A 16,559-nucleotide genomic window follows, 5' to 3' on the forward strand; every position below is an offset into this window, starting at 1 on the left:
TTGTGTGCATGAGGCCTAAGTGATAGCAGTAGTGGTTTCCTGTTCAGATGCTGTCAGAGCAGAGGAGAAGGGCCATGAAGCAGCTCAATTTAGAGATCACTTCACAAAGAAGAACCGCTTCCTGGGGATCCACAGAATAAGGGCTCGTTCACATGAAGCTCGTGCTGTGGACCGCAAATTGCAGTCCGCAGTGCATGGGGATCGTGGACCCATTCACTTGAATGGGTCCGCGATCCCTCCGTTCCGCAAAAAGATAGAGCATGTTCTATCTTTTTGCGGTGCGGAGGCACGGAACGGAACCCCAGGAAGCACTCTGTAGTGCTTCCGTAGTGTTCCGTTCAGTGCTTCCGTTCCACATCTCTGGATTTGCGGACCCATTGAAGTGAATGGGTACGCATCCGTGATGCGAAATGCACACAGAACGGTGCCCGTGTATTGCGGATCCGCAAATGCGGTCCGCAATACGGCAACGGGCTGCACGCGTTCGTGTGAACGAGCCCTAAGGCTACATTCACACGACCGTATGTGGTTTGCGGTCCGAAAAACACTGATCCGCAAAAAAAATACAGATGACGTACTTTTAGCACCCGTATTGTATCAGTTTTTTTTGCAGATCCATTGTAACAATGCCTGTCCTTGTCCACAAAATGAGCAAGAATAGGAAATGCTCAATTTTCTTGCAGGGCTACAGAACGGACATACGGATGTGGACAGCACACAGTGTGCGGGACCATTGAAATTAATGGGTCCTCATCCAATCTGAAAAAGAAAAAAAAATGAAAAAACACAGAACGGACGCAGAAAAAAAATACATTCGTGTGAATGTAGCCTAAATCATAGTCACACTACTCCCAATGATAAAAGCCCCACAAAAGGTATGTCTGTCCAGCCCAGCCCCTAAAAGTAGTGATCCGCACCCAAATGTCGATCCCGTAAATTATAGAACATGTCCAATTCCAGTCCGCAAAATGCTCCATGGACATCAATGGGTCCACTAAAAAATGCAGATGACACATGAATGGTATCATGGATCCACAGTCTGCGGACTGAAAAATACATATGATTGAGTGCATGAGGCCCAAGTCAGAAGGCTACGCAAACGTATACAGCCTTTCAGTGCTTCTAGGAGAAAAGAAGTTAAAAAGGTCTGGTTGACTGCAATATCGCCCTTAAAACGTAACTGTTTTACCGAAAGTATAGGCCGCTGAACAAGAGGCGATCATCTAATTTACATGCCAGCAGTTTGGGTATCCACTGACCAGATACAAAGACACTACAAGCTTGCTCACGTTTTCCAGAACTGGGATGCTCATTGGAGGTGTGCCTACCAGGAAAGAAATCTGCAATAATGAGAATGTATTCCTTCTAGGAAAATGATTCCCATAATTGCAAACTGCACTTACTTCGCTGTCTATGCATTTTCTGAATGGATAACCGAACATATTCTATGATTATGGAGTTCGTCAGTAAGAAATTGGGAACACTTGAAACAATTCTGGCAGATAAATCAAGACCATTGCAAAAACGTTCCCACCGTATAGTCGGTATGGTTAATGATTACAGGCAGATCCATTACATCTATGGCCACATTTACAAAAATTAACTGATGACTTTAGTAAAACCAAATGGACAATAAACTAATTAAATCAAGGCATCGTGGCCATTCAGATTCTAAATGCATACAAGCAGGAACATGGGGGTCATTTTGCTGCAGAACGAGGCACCTAATGTATGACAAGGTGTGTGCTTTGTCATAAATTAGGCACACCTTTAGCAGTCCGTGCACCTGAGGTAAAAAGTACGTCAGCTGCTGACTGGAGTCGTTTCTGGACAAAATTTGTGCCCGTTTCCAGATGTAAATGTTAGTAAATTTGTCTGGGCCATTATCTCTGCCCCTACCACTCCAATGGCGAGGACAGTGTAAAAATGCTTTTTGCACGAGCATTTAAAAAAAAAAAAAAAAAAAAAAAGGCAAAACTGGCAACTTTTTTATGCCAAAAACCATGTCCGTACTGGATGAAAACACTTTCGTCCTTTAGGAAGCCATCAGGGCAACTACAATGTGTGTGGCCAGTTAAATAAACTCCAAAAATTCCATCTAGCGGCTATGGAAGTAAAGACAGGGACAAAGCTGATGGTTGAACAAATATCTGCTGTAGGTTTCTTTTGCAGACACGGCCATACACAGTTTAGTCCATAGTTTTTTGAACCGCCCATACATGTTTAGTGAAACTGGGAGATGGATGAACATTCTGGGAACATTCATCTTTTGTCCATAAACAATCTTTCTTTGCGCGAAAGATCTTCATCCATCTTCATCCAACTATCGGGAAAAAAAATGTTGAACACGGCCAACTTCTTTTCAGAAAATAATGGTCTACCGATCAGCTAAAACAACCGTCTATTGTCAAGAACCTAAGAACTTTCATGTTGGTTGAAACCGTCTGTATTCTTCAACTGCAGACTAATGTTTATGACCACAAAAATGTGAACCGTTCCCAACCTGTAGAAATCAAACAACGTGGAGCACTACAGCTCTCCCATGCCTTGACAGCCAGATGCACAGGTTAGACTCAACTGTTCTAATTGAACCCCCTTTTCATAAAGATAGATATATATATTTTTTTTTTTTAACAAAAAGGAGAAGATAAAAAAAAAGAGAGAAGTAGCAGTCTTTCCTTTAGGCTGGAGCTACATGGTGATCTTGACCACAACACCCATTGTATGACCGACTCCTGAAGCCATTGAACAGAATGGGGTTCCAACATGACTCAAGCTGCTGCGATTGTGACCCCATAAAACACCCCAAAAAATTACAGCAGTGTTGGATTTTTTCCAATTCCAGGTTTGCAGTAACTTGTGAGTCTCACTGCAAGCCCATTAAAGAGATCCAGTCATCAACTTCATGCAGCCCATACTAACGGCAGAATAAAGTAGAGACAGGTGAGTTGATTTCCGCGGTCTGTCATTTAAAAATTAAAAGTAAGTGTTTGCCGAGAACCAACATCACAAAAATTGCAGACTGGGCCTGGAAAAGAGTCCCTGCCACCTGAGAAGAGTCCTGGTTATTCATGAATCCCTGCTCTCCTGCCCACCTGCTGATGACTGACAGTCTTCTACCTAGTTTTCTCCCTTTCTCTCTAGGAGAGAACTGCCAATCATCAGCAGGTGGGCAGGAGAGCAGGAGATTATAATAACCAGGACTCTTCTCAGGTAGATTTGACTCTTTTCAAGGCCTGGGCTGCAATGATTATGATGCTGGTTCTCAGCAACCACTTACTATTAGCTCATGAGTGACACACCGCTGAGATCAGCATGTCTGTCACTATTTTATACTGGCATCAGTGAGGTCAGCATAAAGTTGATGACAGGTTCCCTTTAAGTGCACTGCTACAAAGCCATCTTAGGTGGCACAGCCAAGATCACCGTATGGACCCAGCTTTACATTCTTCTTGAATCCACTTAAAAAAAAAAATAATTAAAAAAATAATGCATCTGAGATTCTAGCTTTAGGGATATAAAATTGGAACGATAGACCTTTCTTGATAAGTGCGCGATAAGCATTTCTTCCCACCCGGGAAACCTCACTTTAACATTCCTGCCTAGTGCACAGCCCAACAGCCTCCACATGGTGCCATACAGGCTCAGGTGGACTACATAGTATGGAAATACTCTCCCTTTAGGGCTCATTCAGACGGCCATATGTGTTCTTCCGCACCCATTCCGCATTTTTGTGGAATGGGTGCGTGCCCATTCATTTCAATGGGTCTGCAAAAGATGCGGACAGCACTCCGTGTGCTGTCCGCATCCGTTGTTCCGTTCCATGGCCCCGCAAAAAATATAGAGTGTGCCCTATTCTTATCAGTCATTGTGAACAAGATTAGGCATTTTCTATGAGTGACGGCCATGTGCGGTACGCAAATTGGGGACTGCAAAACACATAAGGCCGTCTGAATGGGCCCCATCAGACTGCACAATTTTTGGGCCAATTAAGAAGAGCATTGCTATGGCCGGATTAGCTGCAGCACATCTCCCTGTGTAATCAGGGATGTGCTGCTGACAATCAATAAAAAATAAAAAAATAAAAAGAATACGGAGCAATGACTGGTGTAGGAATCATTCCTCGCACATTCAGTCTGCATCAGCCAGTGCAATCAGGATGCTGCAAACCGCCGGCGATAGATGTGTTCGCATCCATCGGCACTGCAGTGTAATACAACCTTCAGATGCCACTGTTTCTGTTCTGTCAGATTTGTACAGATAAACTCCAGAAGAAATCACCGATCTAAAAATAACCAGTATCCAGTCCGTGCAAAACGGATCTAGAGGAAGGCAGTAGAGTTCTGGTGCCTGACAAAAGCTGTAATGTCTGCAGGCTGTATACAGGAGAGTTCTACAGGTGAAACTCAAAAAATTTGAATATTGTGCAAAAGTTCATTTATTTCAGTAATGCAACTTAAAAAGGTAAAAACTAATATACGAGATAGACTCATTACGTGTGCTGTCCGCATACAGTGCTCCGTGCTGCGGCCCTGTAAAAAAAAAAAAAAAAAAATAGAACATGTCCTATTCTTGTCAGCAATTGTGGACAAGAATAGGCATTTTCACATGGGCTGGTATCCGTTTTTTGTGGATCCGCAAAACACCATGTTCGTGTGAAGCTTATAGCGAAACATTGGTTTTAACCCCTTATCCCGAACAAACAGGAATTGGTAGGGGCTATAAACCAATTGATACGGATGGAAAAGGGTATTTATCTGAAAAGAGGAGCCATTGCCAAATTTCAGAAAACGTGGGAGAACTGGTTTACAAGTTCAGGCCTGGCTTTGCAAGATCTGCTGAGAGCTTGGTTAGTTGATAACTGGAAGCAATGTATTGACTGCCCATTAGGTGCAACGAAGTGGGAATGGGTGCAATCCGCAATACTGGAAGGATCGTAAAAGGTATACTATTGAAGAGATGGTGGACACTGCGCTGAGGTGGGTGGGGGGATGTTGGCTTTTTTTGTATGTTATGTACACTGTCTTCATTGTTGTTAAAACAAAAAACTATAAAAATTGGACTGATTTAAAAAATAATAATAATAATACTTTTCAATTAGTACTGTATTACATCAGGTCAGCCTGAAACACCTAACATAGTAACATAGTACATAAGGCCGAAAAAAGACATTTGTCCATCCAGTTCGGCCTGTCATCCTGCAAGTTGATCCAGAGGAAGGCAAAAAAAAAACCCCTGTGAGGTAGAAGCCAATTTTCTCCACTTTAGGGGAATACAAAATCCCTTCCCGACTCCAATCAGGCAATCAGAATAACTCCCTGGATCAACGATCTCCCTCTAGTAGCTATAGCCAGTAATATTATTACGCTCCAGAAATACATCCAGACCCCTCTTGAACTCCTTTATTGTACTCACCATCACCACCTCCTCAGGCAGAGAGTTCCATAGTCTCACTGCTCTTACCGTAAAGAATCCTTTTCTATGTTTGTGTACAAACCTTCTCTCCTCCAGACGCAGAGGATGTCCCCTCGTCACAGTCACGGGGATAAATAGATGATGGGATAGATCTCTGTACTGACCCCTGATATATTTATACATATTAATTAGATCTCCCCTCAGTCGTCTTTTTTCTAAAGTGAATAACCCCAATTTTGATAATCTTTCAGGGTACTGTAGTTGCCCCATTCCAGTTATTACTTTAGTTGCCCTCCTCCGGACCTTCCCCAGCTCTGCTATGTCTGCCTTGTTTACAGGAGCCCAGAACTGTACACAGTACTCCATGTGTGGTCTGACTAGCGATTTGTAAAGTGGTAGGACTATGTTCTTATCACGGGAATCTATGCCCCTTCTGATGCAACCCATTATCTTGTTGGCCTTGGCAGCTAGAAAATTCTTCTCTCCATAAGGTAATGGGCAGCCAGTCTACTCTGCACGAGCTCCTGACACAAAGCTGGATTCTCATCTTCCACACCATCCCCCATCCTCTTGTCTTGCACAATGTAGACGAAGTTTATGACACTCAGCTAAAAGATCGAGCTGTAGAATAAAAACATATAGAACGGAGTTTGTGGAGCAACTGCCAGGACAGCCAATGCAACAGTCTACTAAACCTTGTGGAATTTATAAGAAAACATCTTGGCATCCATAGTCCTGGACACTCTATGCCAGGGATCAGCAACCTCAGTCACTCCAGCTGTTCAGAAACTACAAATCCCAGAATGCTTCTTTTTATTTATTTTATGCACTTATATAGCGCTACTATATTCGGCAGCGCTTTACAGACATTAGCATCAGGCTGTCCCCAAATGGGGCTCAGAATCTACGGTCCCGGTCAGTAAGTCTTTGGAGTGTGGGAGGAAACCGGAGTCCCCAGAGGAAAGCCACACAAACACGGGGAGAACATACAAACTCCATGCAGATGTTGTCCATGGTCAGATTCAAACCTAGGACCCCAGTGCTCCAAGGCACCAGTGCTAACCACTGAGCCACCGTGCTGCCCACCTTGGAATCCATGGTCCTGGACACTGTTCCCTCTATGCCAGGGATCAGTGCCCTCCATCACGCCAGCCGTTTAGAAACTACAAATCCCAGAATGCTTCTTTAACTTCTGTAGGAGTTAGAACAGCCGAGTATATTTGCATGCTGGGAGATGTAGTTTCACAGTAGCTGGAGTGCCAAAGGTTGCTGACCCCCACTCTAGAAGCTACCCCCACTCATGAAAAGTGTGTGCCCGGCGCCCGCTCAGATTTTCAGGGCTCTCCTCTGAGTGATCAGGCTGAGGCACTCCTGATGTGCTCTCCCAATCATAGAAAGAATGGTGCAGCCATGCAAGAACGGCTGCACAGTCCTCTCTATCCCTTCAAAGCACTCACCTATGAGGGGTGGAAACAGAAAGCTAAACCATCAGTACTCAACCTCCTGTTATGGTACAGCAGAGAGAATATGGGTCGATGGGAGATTTAGGTCATGTGATGAGATAATTGGTGGGGAAAAAAAACGTTTAGGCCCCTTTCACACGGGCGAGATTTCCGCGCGGGTGCGATGCGTGAGTTGAACGCATTGCACCCGCACTGAATCCTGACCCATTCATTTCTATGGGGCTGTTCACATGAGCGGTGATTTACACGCATCACTTATGCGTTGCGTGAAAATCGCAGCATGTTCTATATTCAGCGTTTTTCACGTAACGCAGGCCCCATAGAAATGAATGGGGTTGCGTGAAAATCGCAAGCATCCGCAAGCAAGTGCGGATGCGGTGCGATTTCCACGCATGGTTGCTAGGTGACAGTCTATTCACTGTATTATTTTCCCTTATAACATGGTTATAAGGGAAAATAATAGCATTCTGACTACAGAATGCTTAGTATAATAGTGCTGGGAGGGTTAAAAAAAATAAAAAAAGTTAACTCACCTTATCCCCATGATCGCCTAGTTCCCGGTCGGTCTGTTCTTTAGCTGTGGCTAAAGGACCTGTGGTGATGTCAGATCACATGCTCCATCACCATGGTGATGGACTATGTGATTGGAGCATGTGATCTGACATCACCAAAGGTCATTCAGCCCACAGCTAAAGAACAGACCGGGATCTACACGATCATGGGGATAAGGTGAGTTAACTTTTTTATTTTTTTTAACCCTTCCAGCGCTATTATACTAAGCATTCTGTATTCAGAATGCTATTATTTTCCCTTATAACCATGTTATAAGGGAAAATAATACAATCTTCAGAACATCAATCCCAAGCCCGAACTTCTGTGAAGAAGTTCGGGTTTGGGTACCAAACATGCGCGATTTTTCTCACGCGAGTGCAAAACGCATTACAATGTTTTGCACTCGCGCGGAAAAATCGCGGGTGTTTCCGCAACGCACCCGCACATTTTTCCGCAACGCCCGTGTGAAACCAGCCTTAGTGATGTGCTGAGTTTTCGGGAGCCATGTCACTTTAAGGCTGGTTTCACACGGGCGTTGCGGAAAAATGTGCGGGTGCGTTGCGGAAACACCCGCGATTTTTCCGCGCGAGTGCAAAACATTGTAATGCGTTTTGCACTCGCGTGAGAAAAATCGCGCATGTTTGGTACCCAAACCCGAACTTCTTCACAGAAGTTCGGGCTTGGGATTGATGTTCTGAAGATTGTATTATTTTCCCTTATAACATGGTTATAAGGGAAAATAATAGCATTCTGATTACAGAATGCTTAGTATAATAGTGCTGGAAGGGTTAAAAATAATAAAGTTAACTCACCTTATCCCCATGATCGTGTAGATCCCGGTCTGTTCTTTAGCTGTGGCTGAATGACCTTTGGTGATGTCAGATCACATGCTCCAATCACATGGTCCATCACCATGGTGATGGAGCATGTGATCTGACATCACCACAGGTCCTTTAGCCACAGCTAAAGAACAGACCGACCGGGAACTAGGCGATCATGGGGATAAGGTGAGTTAACTTTTTTTATTTTTTTTAACCCTTCCAGCACTATTATACTATGCATTCTGTAGTCAGAATGCTATTATTTTCCCTTATAACCATGTTATAAGGGAAAATAATACAGTGAATAGACTGTCACCTAGAACCCATGCGTGGAAATCGCACCGCATCCGCACTTGCTTGCGGATGCTTGCGATTTTCACGCAACCCCATTCATTTCTATGGGGCCTGCGTTACGTGAAAAACGCTGAATATAGAACATGCTGCGATTTTCACGCAACGCATAAGTGATGCGTGAAAATCACCGGTCATGTGAACAGCCCCATAGAAATGAATGGGTCAGGATTCAGTGCGGGTGCAATGCGTTCAACTCACGCATCGCACCCGCGCGGAAATCTCGCCCGTGTGAAAGGGGCCTAAGGGTTTAGTGTGATAGGGTTTTGGTGAAGGTTGTTGGTGTGGTGAACATAGATTCTGAGGATCATTTGGGGACAAAGCTGGATTCCCTAGAAATCCATACATTCAATTCACAACCCTAATGTTACTGTAACCTACCAGACCCACAGGTATTAAAGAATAAGACCTTTACTGCCCTAGATTACCAGGGATGCTGGCAATAATGCCTTCACTGCCCAAGACTACCAGGGATTCTAGCAATAATGCCTTCACTGCCCAAGACCACCGTTGGATGGGTTCTCATCCATCGACCCTCACGCTGCCCGAACACTGGACACTGTAATATCACCCTTAGGCCTCATGCACACGACCGTTGTGTGCATCCGTGGCCGTTGTGCCGTTTTCAGTTTTTTTTTCACGGACCCATTGACTTTCAATGGGTCCGTGGAAAAATCGGAAAATGCACCGTTTGGCAGCCGCATCCGTGAGCCGTGTTTCCTGGCCGTGAAAAAAATATGACCTGTCCTATTTTTTTCACGGCCAACGGTTCACGGGCCCATTCAAGTCAATGGGTCCGTGAAAGAACACGGATGCACACAAGATTGGCATCCGTGTCCGTGATCCGTGGCCGTAGGTTTTAGTTTCATACAGACGGATCCGAAGATCCGTCTGCATAAAAGCTTTTTCAGAGCTGAGTTTTCACTTCGTGAAAACTCAGATCCGACAGTATATTCTAACACAGAGGCGTTCCCATGGTGATGGGACGCTTCTAGTTAGAATACACTACAAACTGTGTACAAGACTGCCCCCTGCTGCCTGGCAGCACCCGATCTCTTACAGGGGGATATGATAGTACAATTAACCCCATCAGGTGCGGCACCTGAAGGGGTTAATTGTACTATCATATCCCCCTGTAAGAGATCAGGGCTGCCAGGCAGCAGGGGGCAGACCCCCCCCCCCCCTCCCCAGTTTGAATATCATTGTGCGGCCCCCCCCTCCCCTGTTGTTAACTCGTTGGTGGCCAGTGTGCGCACCCCCCTCCCTCCCTCTATTGTTTTAATACATTGGGGCCAGTGTGCGCGCGCCCCCCCAACCCCCCCCCCTCCCTCCCTCTATTGTTTTAATACATTGGGGCCAGTGTGCGCACCCCCCCAACCCCCCCCCTCCCTCCCTCTATTGTAATAATAGCATTGGGGCCAGTGTGCGCACACCCCCCCCCCCCCCCCCCCCGCCGATCATCGGTGGCAGCGGAGTAGAAGATTTTCATACTTACCTGGCTGCTGGCTGCTGCGATGTCTGCGTCCGGCCGGGAGCTCCTCCTACTGGTAAGTGACAGCAATGCGCCGCACAGACCTGTCACTTACCAGTAGGAGGAGCTCCCGGCCGGACACAGAGATCGCAGCAGCCAGCAGCCAGGTAAGTATGAATCTTCTACTCCGCTGCCACCGATGATCGGGGGGGGGGGGGGCACACTGGCCCCAATGCTATTATTACAATAGAGGGAGGGAGGGGGGGGGGTTGGGGGGGCGCGCACACTGGCCCCAATGCTATTATTACAACAGAGGGAGGGAGGGAGGGGGGGGGGCGCGCACACTGGCCCCAATGCTATTATTACAATAGAGGGAGGGAGGGGGGGGGGGGGGGTGGGGGGGGCGCGCACACTGGCCCCAATGCTATTATTACAATAGAGGGAGGGAGGGAGGGGGGTGCGCACACTGGCCACCAACGAGTTAACAACAGGGGAGGGGGGGCCCACTGGCCACCAATGAGTTAAAAACAGGGGGGACAGGTCTGCCCCCTGCTGCCTGGCAGCACCTGCCAGGCAGCAGGGGACAGTCATGTACACAGTTTTTTTGTATATTCTAACCTGAAGCGTCTCCATCACCATGGGAACGCCTCTGTGTTAGAATATACTGTCGGAAATGAGTTTCACGATGTAGCTCATATCCGACAGTATATTCTAACATAGAGGCGTTCCCATGGTGATGGGGACGCTACAAGTTAAAATATACCATCGGATTGGAGAAAACTCCAATCCGATGGTATAACAGAACTCCAGACTTTACATTGAAAGTCAATGGGGACGGATCCGTTTGAAATGGCACCATATTGTGTCAACATCAAACGGATCCGTCCCCATTGACTTGCATTGTAATTCAGGACGGATCCGTTTGGCTCCGCACGGCCAGGCGGACACCAAAATGACTTTTTTTTCATGTCCGTGGATCCTCCAAAAATCAAGGAAGACCCACGGACGGAAAAACGGTCACGGATCACGGACCAACGGAACCCCGTTTTGCGGACCGTGAAAAAAAACGTCCGTGTGCATGAGGCCTTATACAATCAGGAATACCAGCATTAATCCCTTCACTGTCGATTGACATTAACCTTTCCACTGCCTAGACTATCAGGAACACTGACATTACATCCTTGGGCATCTGGGTTAGTGAAAGGGTTAGATATTAACCACTTCACTACTATAAACCACCAGGCATACAGTCAATAATCCCTTCACTGCCCTAGATCATTGGGGGATACAAACAGTAACCTTCAATGCCGTAGACTCGGAAGCTGTTTAATACTATTTTCTGGGATATTAAAGGGTTTCTACCACTTGGATTTCACATAATTAGGTGTCAGACACTAGCGCTCCGCTAGTGTCTGCTCTGCCAAACTATCCCGCTATAATAGATTTTGGGGCAGCCGTTTACCTAAAAAAAGAACTTTTATTAATATGCTAATGACCCTCTAGGTGCTATGGGGGCGTCATTAGCACCTAGAGGATCGGTCTACCTTCTCAAGATGCCGCCGCTCAGCGCCTCCCTCCAGCCCGCCCATCTGCTTCGGAATGCATCAAACGGACGACTTCACGCGCATGCACCGTGCGCGGCTGTATTCGGCGCATGCGCAGTGAATGTCCGACCGCTTCCCTGCTCAGACATCTCCACTGCACCTGCGCCGATGACGTCATCGGCGCAGGCGCAGTGGAGATGTCTGAGCAGGGAAGCGGTCGGACATTCACTGCGCATGCGCCGAATACAGCCGCGCACGGTGCATGCGCGTGAAGTCGTCCGTTTGATGCATTCCGAAGCAGATGGGCGGGCTGGAGGGAGGCGCTGAGCGGCGGCATCTTGAGAAGGTAGACCGATCCTCTAGGTGCTAATGACGCCCCCATAGCACCTAGAGGGTCATTAGCATATTAATAAAAGTTCTTTTTTTAGGTAAACGGCTGCCCCAAAATCTATTATAGCAGGATAGTTTGGCAGAGCAGACACTAGCGGAGCGCTAGTGTCTGACACCTAATTATGTGAAATCCAAGTGGTAGAAACCCTTTAAGAGGACTTGTAAATTTAAGCTGTGTTCAAGCATTGGTTTTTAGTAGTGTTTTCCCCACTTTTTTCTTGCACCAGTGTTTTTTGCTGTAAAAACACCAGCTCCAGATGGGAAATATGAAACAGGGCACACAAGCAGTTTTTTTGCTGTTGGCATTTATTTTTTATTTTTTTTCATTTGCCAGTGATTTTGTCTTTCTTGCTTCTTTAAAAAAAAAAAAAATGCAACATGCTGTAGCTTTTGGCAATTTTTTCCAGGTGCCTCTATAGGGAAAAAAAATGTCATAAAGAGAACGCCAGGGGTAATCCGCCCTGTGTGCAGAAATGCTAGAAAAAAAGCCACAAATGCAGGCTCTAAAAATAATCATTATTCTGAAACTTTTTTTTTTCTTTGATAATTGTAGAGCCAATTTCATGTGCGTAGTTGCCCTTACAGCTAATTATTAAGGTACTGTATGTTACCATTTGTGGTTCTGTACTTTCTGGCTTAAGGTGCATTTACACGCACCAAGCAGCAGCTTTTGGGAAGGAAACCTTCCTTTACAGCAATCAGCTGCTCGTTCAGTGGAGGAGGAGACCGCACATTTACGTGCAGCGATCACCTCCACAGTATGCAGACTGGGGATCACTATTGCGATTGCTCGTCCTCATACGGCTGCATTGTTTCTGGGCAGCAGATCAGTTTAGACAGCACGACCTGCTGGCCAGAAACGATCATTTATGTGCCTGCACGGATGACAGGATCACCCGATCAAAGAGCGTTTTGCTCATTCATTGGACGATCTGATGCGCCTTTACACAAGAGTTCATGTTCGATCCCGATAATCTGCACGTCTATATCCACCTTATGAGAGCACCGAGGTCCCACAAACTACTAATTAGATTTAGGCTTGGGTCACAGGTGACGTACAGTACCAGCAAAGTGGATGAGAATTTCAGAATTCTCCACACGCTGCGTAGAAGACCAGAAAAGCTGCGGTATTGCGGATTTGAAGTCTGCAGCATAAACATTTATACAGTGGATTTCTCTCGAGGATTTCACCCTTCTCAATGGAGATGGTGAAATCTGCTGTCTTTTCTGCAGCAAAAACCGCATGGAATACGTGCAGATTTGTTGTGGTTTTTGCTGCGGAATTGTGGATTTTTATAGTCACTTGTGAACCCACTCTTAGAGGAAATATCCAAATTATTCTAGTTTGAGTATTGCATATAAAATTGATCCTTGGTCAATCTGCCAATGATATCCCAATAAGACAACAAAACACGTTGCACAACAGAGGTAAATCCACGACCCTGGATTAAAATACTTACTTCTTTAGGACTCATGCACACGGCTGTTCCGTGCATTGGAGACCGCAATTTGCAGTCCCCAATGCACGGGTAACGTCTGTGTGGCGGCCGGATCGACACCCATTCCGTGATGCGGGGAGCACACGGCCGGTGCCCGCATATTACGGACCCGCTGTTTGTGGGCCACAATATGGCCATAGCCTTAGGCCTCACTCACACGGCCGTTGCCGTATTGCAGACCGCAAACAGCCATGTTCTATTTCACGGACCCATTCAAGTGTGATGGGTCTCGATCCGCCCCGGCCGCCACACGGACTTTGCCCGTGCATTGGGGACTGCAAATTGTGGTCCCCAATGCACGGAATGGCCGTGTGCATGAGGCCTTATACTGCGCCCAAGCATTTACTGACAAGCCAATTGATACAACTAAACTTTCACTTGTCCGTGGGAAATCTTTAGGTCTATATCAGTTATGTTCTCTACAGCCAAGATCATCCCTTTGCTTCCCCAAACCTGCCTTACCCTCTCACTTCAGGGATGGGTAAAAAATATAAGATGGAAAACCCACAATTTAGACACCCAAAGGACACCGATGTAGCAGATATGATTGCACTCACTCAAAAGGCCTCCTGCACACGAACGTGTGTGCCCCGTGGCCGTGCTGCTATATGTGAAATTTCGGATGTGCCCATTCACTTTATCTATTTGCGGAATGAAAGTACGGGACGAAACCCCACGGAAGCACTCCGTAGTGCTTCCGTAGGGTTCCGTGCTTCCGTTCTGCATTTCCGGATTTGCGGACCCGTTAAAGTGAATGGGTCTGCATTTGTGATGCAGAATGCACAGGGAACAGTGCCCGTGTATTGCAGAACCGCAAATGCGGTCCGCAATACGGCAACGGGACACCTACGGTCATGTGCAGGAGGCCTAACCCAAAGTCCCAATCAAGCGGCCAATCAGAAGCAATTACCACAATCTGACTTCAGTGCTCCCTGTCCTTTCAAAATAGAGAGAATATTTATATTATAAAGTTACTGTTTTTATTTTTTGCATTTATCCGATTTCTTTATTCACAGTAGTAAACCTCTTTTAAACTGAGCTAGTAAAGAAAGTCAGCTAGTCAGTAACAAATGGTGTCCTCTTACATTCCAGCTTGTCAGGGGCAGAGGTAGAACTAGCGTGAAGCAAGAGTAGTAATCCTGGACACGTTTTCCAAGACTCCACTTTCCGTAACCGCTGTGCATAGCATACACCTGGGGAATTATAGAATGACGCGTTACAGCTCACTATCACCCATCATCATGATGACCACTTTTTCACCCAATTCAAATTGGTCTCTAAGATTCTTAAAGGGTTCATGAAATGTATGACCCATTGTCAGGACAGGTCATCAGTTTCAGATTGGTGGAGGTCTGACTCTTGGCACCCCTCCGATCAGCCGTGTCCTCGTCAGTGTTTACCTGTGCGCCGTCTACATTGTGGTGTCGGCACATGGCTCTTCGCCACGGTGGAGACCCACTATTACATGCTAGACAGCATGCAGGAGAACAGTGAAGAGAAAGCAGCTGATCAGAGGGGGTCCCAAGATTCAGAGCTCCATCTACCCGAGGATAGGTCATCAATATCACACAACAGGACTAACCCTTTAATGACCACCTTTACGTAAAAACAAAAAACACTATAATAAGAATGCAATGGAAATCAATAGCTTCATATTAACACATGGTACATTATACCACCCTAATGCCAAACCAGGCCATGGCACAACCAGCAATGTGCCCATACACCTTACACAAGGACACACAGGGTGGAGGGAAGAAGGGATGGAAACCATGAGCAAGGCTCAGGCAATAATATACTGAGACGGGTCAGGCTGTCAATCTATAAAATACACAAAAATTAACATACACATCACTGTTGAACATAACGTGTAATGATAATAATAAGGGAGACAATTACAGACACACGACTGGTCTACGATATTCGATTTGCCCTAATAGAAATTGTCGATCAGGCTTCTAATTATCAAAAGGTGACAACCCATGAGCGTGGTGTGATGAGGTCTCCTTATCTGATGGTTCAGGTACCACTGACCAGGTCCACCTAGTATTTCGGAGCCATCCCAGGACAGGCCTGGGAGCAGCTGCAGGGCTCATTATCAGCTGACAGAAGTGACATGATGAAGGTGCCAGCCAGGGACTTGTGCCACTGATGAGGACATGGCATCCCCTGGAGACATACTGAGAAGTGCCAGCCCCCATACCTCCCCCACCATGCACACAGGTCATTACCTTTCTCTCCAGCACAAAGGCTCCTTTGATCAGTCTCCCCCTACTACCTCCCCCATCATTCGCCAGGCAGAACTTACACTATCCACATCCCGGTGATGGTGACGGCTGGCAGCGTGACGGGCAGGATCACCCAGCCTGGCATCTTGGAGAGAGGCATGGTAGGACCAGCGCCTGTGCCCAGAAGGATGCCAACTGGCGGCTCTCCCTAGGCTTCAACCCTTGCGGTAGGTTGTCCAGGTGGGGGCTTCTCCCAGTAACTCCAGAAAAGTTTCAGCTGCTTTTCTCCCATAGCCCAGGCTGGCGCTCACCCCTGCCAGCTGTGCCCGGCTTCACCCTCCCCCCGGGCCAAGGCGCCCAGCAGGGGCTACAGACAGACGACGATGTGACCCGAGCAGTGGTCTCCCGACCACTCAAGTCAAGCAGCCTCCCTACAATCACAATGTAACAACCCGCGTGAGCAGGCCCCGCCCCGGACACGGCCCAGGCCCCGCCCAGAGGATGGGGAGGGGGCGTGGACGGCGTCGCAGCTTTCTCTCACCACAGGTTCCCGAGAGGTCCGGGCCACCCAGCTTCTCCAGAGGAAGATAACGATGAGATACTATCCAGAGCGTTACCATTGTTTTTTACCTGTTCAAATAGATGTAATATTAAGATGATATCATCTATAATTGTGGGGCGAGTATTCCAGTTTCATGTAAATAAAGCATAATCATTATATAATCCATAATTCCTTATTGTAGTCGGGTTTTCTTCTCGCTGTCACTGAATAGGTCACATTCTTCCATATTGGGGGGGATTTTTTTTTAGCCCTGCACGCCAAAA

General features: G+C 46.6%; 1 protein-coding gene across 1 annotated transcript in view; it reads right to left on the bottom strand.

Annotated features, from left to right (window-relative positions):
• The window catches only part of LOC122941205 (transmembrane protein 150A-like), a 123,168-nt gene extending 106,850 nt beyond the window's left edge, over positions 1–16,318 (bottom strand). Inside the window, exon 1 of the mRNA XM_044298269.1 lies at positions 15,815–16,318. Within this exon, the coding sequence (XP_044154204.1) occupies positions 15,815–15,894 (80 nt within the window). The 5' untranslated portion in view covers positions 15,895–16,318. The remainder of the gene's footprint in view (positions 1–15,814) is intronic.
• Between the last annotated feature and the right edge of the window lie 241 nt (positions 16,319–16,559).

The sequence above is a fragment of the Bufo gargarizans genome, chromosome 6, assembly GCF_014858855.1.
Source record: "Bufo gargarizans isolate SCDJY-AF-19 chromosome 6, ASM1485885v1, whole genome shotgun sequence".
Lineage (NCBI taxonomy): Eukaryota > Metazoa > Chordata > Amphibia > Anura > Bufonidae > Bufo > Bufo gargarizans.